This window comes from Procambarus clarkii, chromosome 13 (assembly GCF_040958095.1).
Source record: "Procambarus clarkii isolate CNS0578487 chromosome 13, FALCON_Pclarkii_2.0, whole genome shotgun sequence".
In the NCBI taxonomy this organism is placed as follows: Eukaryota; Metazoa; Arthropoda; class Malacostraca; order Decapoda; family Cambaridae; genus Procambarus; species Procambarus clarkii.
Window position 1 is genome coordinate 38267497 of NC_091162.1, and position 9882 is coordinate 38277378.

General features: G+C 61.7%; 4 protein-coding genes across 4 annotated transcripts; all 4 read left to right on the top strand.

Annotated features, from left to right (window-relative positions):
• Positions 1-1104: 1104 nt before the first annotated feature.
• Positions 1105-2019, top strand: LOC138364470 (streptococcal hemagglutinin-like). Its single transcript, XM_069324111.1, has 2 exons — positions 1105-1634; positions 1797-2019. The coding sequence occupies exons 1-2, from the start codon at positions 1105-1107 to the stop codon at positions 2017-2019; spliced, it is 753 nt and encodes a 250-aa protein (XP_069180212.1).
• A 69-nt stretch (positions 2020-2088) lies between these two features.
• Positions 2089-2619, top strand: LOC138364471 (signal transducer and activator of transcription 2-like). Its single transcript, XM_069324112.1, has one exon. It carries the CDS (start codon positions 2089-2091, stop codon positions 2617-2619), a length of 531 nt encoding a protein of 176 aa, XP_069180213.1.
• A 701-nt stretch (positions 2620-3320) lies between these two features.
• LOC138364472 (platelet glycoprotein Ib alpha chain-like) lies at positions 3321-3713 on the top strand. The gene has a single exon (XM_069324114.1). It carries the CDS (start codon positions 3321-3323, stop codon positions 3711-3713), a length of 393 nt encoding a protein of 130 aa, XP_069180215.1.
• A 1720-nt stretch (positions 3714-5433) lies between these two features.
• Positions 5434-5826, top strand: LOC138364473 (platelet glycoprotein Ib alpha chain-like). Its single transcript, XM_069324115.1, has one exon. The coding sequence runs from the start codon at positions 5434-5436 to the stop codon at positions 5824-5826; it is 393 nt and encodes a 130-aa protein (XP_069180216.1).
• The last annotated feature ends 4056 nt before the right edge of the window (positions 5827-9882 follow it).

Genomic DNA, 9882 nt, shown 5'->3' on the forward strand with positions numbered 1-9882 from the left:
GTTGCTGGAGACCCCTGCCAGCGTGATGCTGGAGACACCTGCCAGGGTGTAGCTGGAGACCCCTGCCAGAGTGTTGCTGGAGACCCCTGCCAGTGTGTTACTGGAGACCCCTGCCAGCGTGATGCTGGAGACACCTGCCAGCGTGTTACTGGAGACCCCTGCCAGCGTGTTAGTAGAGACCCATGCCAGCGTGATGCTGGAGACCCCTGCCAGCGTGTTGCTGGAGACCCCTGCCAGCGTGATGCTGGAGACCCCTGCCAGCATGTCGCTGGAGACCCCTGCCAGCATATTGTTGGAGACCCCTGCCAGCGTGTCGCTGGAGACCCCGACCAGCGAGTTGCTGGAGACCCCTGCCAGCGTGTCGCTGGAGACCCCTGCCAGCGTGTCGCTGGAGACCCTTGTCAGCATATTGTGGACACACCTGCCAGCGTATTGTTGGAGACCTCTGCCAGCGTGTTGCTGGAGATCCCCGCCAGCGTGATACTGGAGACCCCTGCCAGCGTGTCGCTGGAGACCCCTGCTAGCGTGTTACTGGAGACCCCTGCCAGCGTGTCGCTGGAGACCCCTGCCAGCGTGTCGCTGGAGACCCCGGCCAGCATGTTGTTGGAGACACCTGACAGCATGTTGTTGGAGACACTTGCCAGCGTATTGTTGGAGACCCCTGCTAGCGTGTTACTGGAGACCCCTGCCAGTGTGTCGCTGGAGACCCCTGCTAGCGTGTTACTGGAGACCCCTGCCAGCGTGTCGCTGGAGACCCCTGCCAGCGTGTCGCTGGAGACCCCTGCCAGCATGTTGTTGGAGACTCCTGCCAGCATGTTGTTGGACACCGCTGCCAGCGTGTCGCTGGAGACCCCGACCAGCGAGTTGCTAAAGACCCCTGCCAGCGTGTTATTGGAGACCCCTGCCAGTGTGTCGCTGGAGACCCCTGCCAGCGTGTCGCTGGAGACGCCTGTCAGCGTGTCGCTGTGTACCCCTGTCAGTGTGTTGCTGGAGACCCCTGCCAGCTTGATGCTGGAGACACCTGCCAGGGTGTAGCTGGAGACCCCTGCCAGAGTGTTGCTGGAGACCCCTGCCAGTGTGTTACTGGAGACCCCTGCCAGCGTGATGCTGGAGACACCTGCCAGCGTGTTACTGGAGACCCCTGCCAGCGTGTTAGTAGAGACCCATGCCAGCGTGATGCTGGAGACCCCTGCCAGCGTGTTGCTGGAGACCCCTGCCAGCGTGATGCTGGAGACCCCTGCCAGCATGTCGCTGGAGACCCCTGCCAGCATATTGTTGGAGACCCCTGCCAGCGTGTCGCTGGAGACCCCGACCAGCGAGTTGCTGGAGACCCCTGCCAGCGTGTCGCTGGAGACCCCTGCCAGCGTGTCGCTGGAGACCCTTGTCAGCATATTGTTGGACACACCTGCCAGCGTATTGTTGGAGACCTCTGCCAGCGTGTTGCTGGAGATCCCCGCCAGCGTGATACTGGAGACCCCTGCCAGCGTGTCGCTGGAGACCCCTGCTAGCGTGTTACTGGAGACCCCTGCCAGCGTGTCGCTGGAGACCCCTGCCAGCGTGTCGCTGGAGACCCCTGCCAGCATGTTGTTGGAGACACCTGACAGCATGTTGTTGGAGACACTTGCCAGCGTATTGTTGGAGACCCCTGCTAGCGTGTTACTGGAGACCCCTGCCAGTGTGTCGCTGGAGACCCCTGCTAGCGTGTTACTGGAGACCCCTGCCAGCGTGTCGCTGGAGACCCCTGCCAGCGTGTCGCTGGAGACCCCTGCCAGCATGTTGTTGGAGACTCCTGCCAGCATGTTGTTGGACACCGCTGCCAGCGTGTCGCTGGAGACCCCGACCAGCGAGTTGCTAAAGACCCCTGCCAGCGTGTTACTGGAGACCCATGCCAGTGTGTCGCTGGAGACCCCTGCCAGCGTGTCGCTGGAGACGCCTGTCAGCGTGTCGCTGTGTACCCCTGTCAGTGTGTTGCTGGAGACCCCTGCCAGCGTGATGCTGGAGACACCTGCCAGGGTGTAGCTGGAGACCCCTGCCAGAGTGTTGCTGGAGACCCCTGCCAGTGTGTTACTGGAGACCCCTGCCAGCGTGATGCTGGAGACACCTGCCAGCGTGTTACTGGAGACCCCTGCCAGCGTGTTAGTAGAGACCCATGCCAGCGTGATGCTGGAGACCCCTGCCAGCGTGTTGCTGGAGACCCCTGCCAGCGTGATGCTGGAGACCCCTGCCAGCATGTCGCTGGAGACCCCTGCCAGCATATTGTTGGAGACCCCTGCCAGCGTGTCGCTGGAGACCCCAACCAGCGAGTTGCTGGAGACCCCGACCAGCGAGTTGCTGGAGACCCCTGCCAGCGTGTCGCTGGAGACCCTTGTCAGCATATTGTTGGAGACACCTGCCAGCGTATTGTTGGAGACCTCTGCAAGCGTGTTGCTGGAGATCCCCGCCAGCATGATGCTGGAGACCCCTGCCAGCGTGTTGCTGGAGACCCCTGCCAGCGTGATGCTGGAGACCCCTGCCAGCATGACGCTGGAGACCCCTGCCAGCGTATTGTTGGAGACCCCTGCCAGCATGTTGTTGGAGACCCCTGCCAGCCAACAGGTGTCAGGTGTTGGAGACACCTGACAGCATGTTGTTGGAGACACTTGCCAGCGTATTGTTGGAGACCCCTGCTAGCGTGTTACTGGAGACCCCTGCCAGCGTGTCGCTGGAGACCCCTGCTAGCGTGTTACTGGAGACCCCTGCCAGCGTGTCGCTGGAGACCCCTGCCAGCATGTTGTGAGACTCCTGCCAGCATATTGTTGGACACCGCTGCCAGCGTGTCGCTGGAGACCCCGACCAGCGAGTTGCTGGAGACCCCTGCCTGCGTGTTACTGGAGACCCCTGCCAGTGTGTCGCTGGAGACCCCTGCCAGCGTGTCACTGGAGACGCCTGTCAGCGTGTCGCTGTGTACCCCTGCCAGTGTGTTGCTGGAGACCCCTGCCAGCGTGATGCTGGAGACACCTGCCAGGGTGTAGCTGGAGACCCCTGCCAGCGTGCTAGTAGAGACCCATGCCAGCGTGATGCTGGAGACCCCTGCCAGCGTGTTGCTGGAGACCCCTGCCAGTGTGTTGCTGGAGACCCCTGCCAGTGTGTTGCTGGAGACCCCTGCCAGGGTGATGCTGGAGACCCCTGCCACCGTGATGCTGGAGACCCCTGCCAGCGTGTTGCTAGAGACCCCTGCCAGCGTAATGCTGGAGACCCCTGCCAGCGTGTCGCTGGAGACCCCTGCCAGTGTGTTGCTGGAGACCCCTGCCAGCGTGTTACTGGAGACCCCTGCCAGCGTAATGCTGGAGACCCCTGCCAGAGTGTCGCTGGAGACCCCGACCAGCGAGTTGCTGGAGATCCCTGCCAGCGTGTTACTGGAGACCCCTGCCAGTGTGTCGCTGGAGACCCCTGCCAGCGTGTCGCTGGAGACGCCTGTCAGCGTGTCGCTGTGTACCCCTGCCAGCGTGTCGCTGGAGACCCCTGCCAGCGTGTCGCTGGAGACCCCGACCAGGGAGTTGCTGGAGACCCCTGCTAGCGTGTTACTGGAAACCCCTGCCAGCGTGTCGCTGGAGACCCCTGCCAGCGTGTCGCTGGAGACCCCTGCCAGCGTGTCGCTGTGGACCCCCTGCCACCGTGTCGCTGGAGACCCTTGCCAGCGTGTCGCTGGAGACCCCTGCCAGCATGTTGCTTGAGCCCCCTGCCAGCACGTTGCTGGAGACCCCTGCCAGCATGTCGCTGGAGAACCCTGCCAGCATGTCGCTGGAGACCCCTGCCAGCATGTCGCTGGAGACCCCTGCCAGCATGTTACTGGAGACCCCTGCCATTGTGTTGCTGGAGACACCTGCCAGCGTGTTTCTGGAGACCCTTCCCAGCGTGTTGCTGGAGACCCCTGCCAGCATGCTGTTGGAGACCACTGCCACCGTACTGCAGGAGACCCCTGCCACCGTGTTACTGGAGACCCCTGCCAGCATGTTGTTGGAAAACCCTGCCAACATGTCACCGGAGACCCGTGCCAGCATGTTGCTGGAGACCCCTGCCAGCGTGTTGCTGAAGACCCCAGCCAGCATGTCGCTGGAGACCCCTGCCAGCATGTTGATGGAGACCCCTGCCAGCGTGATGCTGGAGACACCTGCCAGGGTGTAGCTGGAGACCCCTGCCAGAGTGTTGCTGGAGACCCCTGCCAGTGTGTTACTGGAGACCCCTGCCAGCGTGATGCTGGAGACACCTGCCAGCGTGTTACTGGAGACCCCTGCCAGCGTGTTAGTAGAGACCCTTGCCAGCGTGATGCTGGAGACCCCTGCCAGCGTGTTGCTGGATACCCCTGCCAGCGTGATGCTGGAGACCCCTGCCAGCATGTCGCTGGAGACCCCTGCCAGCATATTGTTGGAGACCCCTGCCAGCGTGTCGCTGGAGACCCCGACCAGCGAGTTGCTGGAGACCCCTGCCAGCGTGTCGCTGGAGACCCTTGTCAGCATATTGTTGGAGACACCTGCCAGCGTATTGTTGGAGACCTCTGCAAGCGTGTTGCTGGAGATCCCCGCCAGCATGATGCTGGAGACCCCTGCCAGCGTGTTGCTGGAGACCCCTGCCAGCGTGATGCTGGAGACCCCTGCCAGCATGACGCTGGAGACCCCTGCCAGCGTATTGTTGGAGACCCCTGCTAGCGTGTTACTGGAGACCCCTGCCAGCGTGTCGCTGGAGACCCCTGCTAGCGTGTTACTGGAGACCCCTGCCAGCGTGTCGCTGGAGACCCCTGCCAGCATGTTGTTGGAGACTCCTGCCAGCATATTGTTGGACACCGCTGCCAGCGTGTCGCTGGAGACCCCGACCAGCGAGTTGCTGGAGACCCCTGCCTGCGTGTTACTGGAGACCCCTGCCAGTGTGTCGCTGGAGACCCCTGCCAGCGTGTCACTGGAGACGCCTGTCAGCGTGTCGCTGTGTACCCCTGCCAGTGTGTTGCTGGAGACCCCTGCCAGCGTGATGCTGGAGACACCTGCCAGGGTGTAGCTGGAGACCCCTGCCAGAGTGTTGCTGGAGACCCCGGCCAGTGTGTTACTGGAGACCCCTGCCAGCGTGATGCTGGAGACACCTGCCAGCGTGTTACTGGAGACCCCTGCCAGCGTGCTAGTAGAGACCCATGCCAGCGTGACGCTGGAGACCCCTGCCAGCGTGTTGCTGGAGACCCCTGCCAGTGTGTTGCTGGAGACCCCTGCCGGTGTGTTGCTGGAGACCCCTGCCAGGGTGATGCTGGAGACCCCTGCCACCGTGATGCTGGAGACCCCTGCCATCGTGTTGCTAGAGACCCCTGCCAGCGTAATGCTGGAGACCCCTGCCAGCGTGTCGCTGGAGACCCCTGCCAGTGTGTTGCTGGAGACCCCTGCCAGCGTGTTACTGGAGACCCCTGCCAGCGTAATGCTGGAGACCCCTGCCAGAGTGTCGCTGGAGACCCCGACCAGCGAGTTGCTGGAGATCCCTGCCAGCGTGTTACTGGAGACCCCTGCCAGTGTGTCGCTGGAGACCCCTGCCAGCGTGTCGCTGGAGACGCCTGTCAGCGTGTCGCTGTGTACCCCTGCCAGCGTGTCGCTGGAGACCCCTGCCAGCGTGTCGCTGGAGACCCCGACCAGGGAGTTGCTGGAGACCCCTGCTAGCGTGTTACTGGAGACCCCTGCCAGCGTGTCGCTGGAGACCCCTGCCAGCGTGTCGCTGGAGACCCCTGCCAGCGTGTCGCTGTGGACCCCCTGCCACCGTGTCGCTGGAGACCCTTGCCAGCGTGTCGCTGGAGACCCCTGCCAGCATGTTGCTTGAGCCCCCTGCCAGCACGTTGCTGGAGACCCCTGCCAGCATGTCGCTGGAGACCCCTGCCAGCATGTCGCTGGAGACCCCTGCCAGCATGTCGCTGGAGACCCCTGCCAGCATGTTACTGGAGACCCCTGCCATTGTGTTGCTGGAGACACCTGCCAGCGTGTTTCTGGAGACCCTTCCCAGCGTGTTGCTGGAGACCCCTGCCAGCATGCTGTTGGAGACCACTGCCACCGTACTGCAGGAGACCCCTGCCACCGTGTTACTGGAGACCCCTGCCAGCATGTTGTTGGAAAACCCTGCCAACATGTCACCGGAGACCCGTGCCAGCATGTTGCTGGAGACCCCTGCCAGCGTGTTGCTGAAGACCCCAGCCAGCATGTCGCTGGAGACCCCTGCCAGTATGTTGATGGAGACCCCTGCCAGTATGTTGTTGGAGACCCCTGCCAGTGTGTTGCTGGAGATCCCTGCCAGTGTGTTGCTGGAGACCCCTGCCAGCATGATGCTGGAGACCCCTGCCAGAGTGTTGCTGGAACCCTGCCAGCGTGTTGCTGGAGACCCCTGCCAGCGTGTTGCTGGAGACACCTGCCAGCGTGTTGCTGGAGACCCCTGCCAGCGTGTTGCTGGAGACCCCTGCCAGCGTGTTGCTGGAGACCCCTGCCAGCGTGTTGCAGGAGACCCCTGCCAGCGTGTTGCTGGAGACCCCTGCCAGTGTGTTGCTGGAGATCCCTGCCAGCGTGATGCTGGAGACCCCTGCCAGAGTGTTGCTGGAACCCTGCCAGCGTGTTGCTGGAGACCCCTGCCAGCATATTGCTGGAGACCCCTGTCAGCATGTTGCTGGAGACCCCTGCCATCATGTTGCTGGAGACCCCTGTCAGCATGTTGCAGGAGACCCCTGCCAGCATATTGCTGGAGACCCCTGTCAGCATGTTGCTGGAGACCCCTGCCATCATGTTGCTGGAGACCCCTGCCAGCATCTTGCAGGAGACCCCTGCCAGCATATTGCTGGAGACCCCTGTCAGCATGTTGCTGGAGACCCCTGCCATCATGTTGCTGGAGACCCCTGCCAGCATGTTGCTGAGACCCCTGCTAGCGTGTTACTGCAGACTCCTGCCAGCGTGTTGCTGGGGATCCCTGCCAGCATGTTGTTGGAGACCCCTGCCAGCATCTTGCTGGAGACCCATGCCAGCATGTTGCTGGAGACCCCTGCCAGCATGATGCTGGAGACCCCTGCCAACATGTTGTTGGAGACCCCTGCCAGCATCTTGCTGGAGACCCATGCCAGCATGTTGCTGGAGACCCCTGCCAGCATGATGCTGGAGACCTCTGCCATCATGTTGTTGGAGACCCCTGCCAGCATCTTGCTGGAGATCCCTGCCAGCATGTTTGTGGAGACCCTTGCCATCATGTTGCTGTTGACCCCTGCCAGCATGTTGCTGGACACCCCTGCCAACATGTCACTGGAGACCCGTGCCAGCATGTTGCTGGAGACCCCTGCCAGCGTGTTGCTGGAGACCCCTGCCAGCATGTTGCTGAGACCCCTGCTAGCGTGTTACTGCAGACTCCTGCCAGCGTGTTGCTGGGGATCCCTGCCAGCATGTTGTTGGAGACCCCTGCCAGCATCTTGCTGGAGACCCATGCCAGCATGTTGCTGGAGACCCCTGCCAGCATGATGCTGGAAACCCCTGCCAACATGTTGTTGGAGACCCCTGCCAGCATCTTGCTGGAGTCCCATGCCAGCATGTTGCTGGAGACCCCTGCCAGCATGATGCTGGAGACCTCTGCCATCATGTTGTTGGAGACCCCTGCCAGCATCTTGCTGGAGATCCCTGCCAGCATGTTTGTGGAGACCCTTGCCATCATGTTGCTGTTGATTCCTGCCAGCATGTTGCTGGACACCCCTGCCAACATGTCACTGGAGACCCGTGCCAGCATGTTGCTGGAGACCCCTGCCAGCGTGTTGCTGGAGACCCCTGCCAGCATGTTGCTGAGAACCCTGCCAGCGTGTTGCTGGAGACACCTGCCAGCGTGTTACTGAAGACTCCTGCCAGCGTGTTGCTGGAGACACCTGCCAGCGTGTTACTGCAGACTCCTGCCAGCGTGTTGCTGGAGACCTATGCCAGCATGTTTCAAGAGATCCCTGCCAGTATATTGTTGGAGACCCCTGAAAACATGTCACTGAAGACCCCTGCCAGCAAGTTGCTGGAGACCCTGCCAGCGTGTTACTGGAGACCCCTTCCAGCGTGTTACTGGAAACCCCTGCCAGGGAGTAGCTGGAGCCCCCTGCCAGCGTGTTGCTGGAGACCCCTGCCACTGTGTTGCTGGAGATCCCTGCCAGCGTGTTGCTGGAGACCCCTGCCAACGTGTTGCTGGAGACCTCTGCCATCTTGTTGCTGGAGACCCCTGCCACCGTGTTGCAGGAGACCCCTGCCACCTTGTTACTGGAGACCCCTGCCAGCATGTTGTTGGAGACCCCTGCCACAGAGTTGCTGGAGACCTCTGCCAGCGTGTTGCTGGAGACCCCTACCAGCGTGTTGTTGGAGACCCATGCAAACATGTTGCTATAGACCCCTGCCAGCATGTTGCTTGAAACCCCTGCCATTGTGTTGCTGGAGACCCCTGCCAGCGTGATGCTGGAGACCCATGCCATTGTGTTGCTGGAGACCCCTGCCAGCGTGTTGTTGGAGACACCTGCCAGCTTATTGTTGGAGACTCCTGCCAGCGTGTTACTGGAGAGCCCTGCCAGCGTGTTGCTGGAGACCCCTGCCAACATGTTGCTGGAGACCCCTGCCAGCGTGTTGCTGGAGACCCCTGCCATCATGTTGCTAGACACCCCTGCCAGCATGTTGCTTGAGACCCTTGCCAACGTGTCGCTGGGGACGCCTGCCAGCTTGTTGTTGTAGACCCCTGCCAACATTTCACTGGAGACTCTTGCCAGCATGTTGGTGGAGACCCCTGCCAGCATGTTTGTGGAGACCTTTGCCAGCATGTTGGTGGAAACCCCTGCCATCATGTTGCTGGTGACCCTTGCCAGCATGTTGCTGGAGACCCCTGCCAGCGTGTTCCTGGAGACCTCTTCCAGCATGTTGTTGGAGACCCCTGCCAGCATGTTGCTTGAAACCCCTGCCATTGTGTTGTTGGAGACCCCTGCCAGCGTGTTGCTGGAGACACCTGCCAACATGTCACTTAAGACCCCTGCCAGCTTGTTGTTGGAGACACCTGCCAGTGTGTTGCTGCAGACCCCTGCCAGCGTGTTGTTGGAGACCCCTGCCAGTGTGTTGCTGGAGACCCCTGCCAGCGTGTTGTTGGAGACCCCAGCCAGCGTGTTGTTGGAGACCCCTGCCAGTGTGTTGCTGGAGACCCCTGCCAGCGTGTTGTTGGAGACTCCTGCCAGCTTGTTGTTGGAGACACCTGCCAGCGTGTTGTTGGAGACCCCTGCCAGTGTGTTGCTGGAGACCCCTGCCAGCGTGTTGTTGGAGACCCTTGCCAGTGTATTGCTGGAGACCCCTGCCAGCGTTTTGTTGGAGAACCCTGCCAGTGTGTTGCTGGAGACCCCTGCCAGCGTGTTGTTGGAGACTCCTGCCAGCTTGTTGTTTGAGACTCCTGCCAGCGTGTTGTTGGAGAATCCTGCCAGCGTGTTGTTGGAGACCTCTGACAGCGTGTTGTTGGAGACCCCTGCCAGTGTGTTGCTGGAGACCTGCCAGTGTGTTGCTGGAGACCCCTGCCAGCGTGTTGTTGGAGACCCCTGCCAGCGTGTTGTTGGAGACTCCTGTCAGCGTGTTGTTGGAGACTCCTGCCAGCTTGTTGTTGGAAACCGCTGCCAACATGTTGCTGGAGACCCCTGCCAGCTTATTGTTGGAGACCCTTGCCAACATGTTGCTGGAGACCCTTGCAAGCATGTTGCTGGAGACCCCTGCCAGCATGTTGCTGGAGACCTCTGCCAGCATGTTGCTGGAGACCCCTGCCAGCATGTTGCTGGAGACCCCTGCCATCATGTTGCTAGACACCCCTGCCAGCATGTTGCTTGAGACCCTTGCCAACGTGTCGCTGGGGACGCCTGCC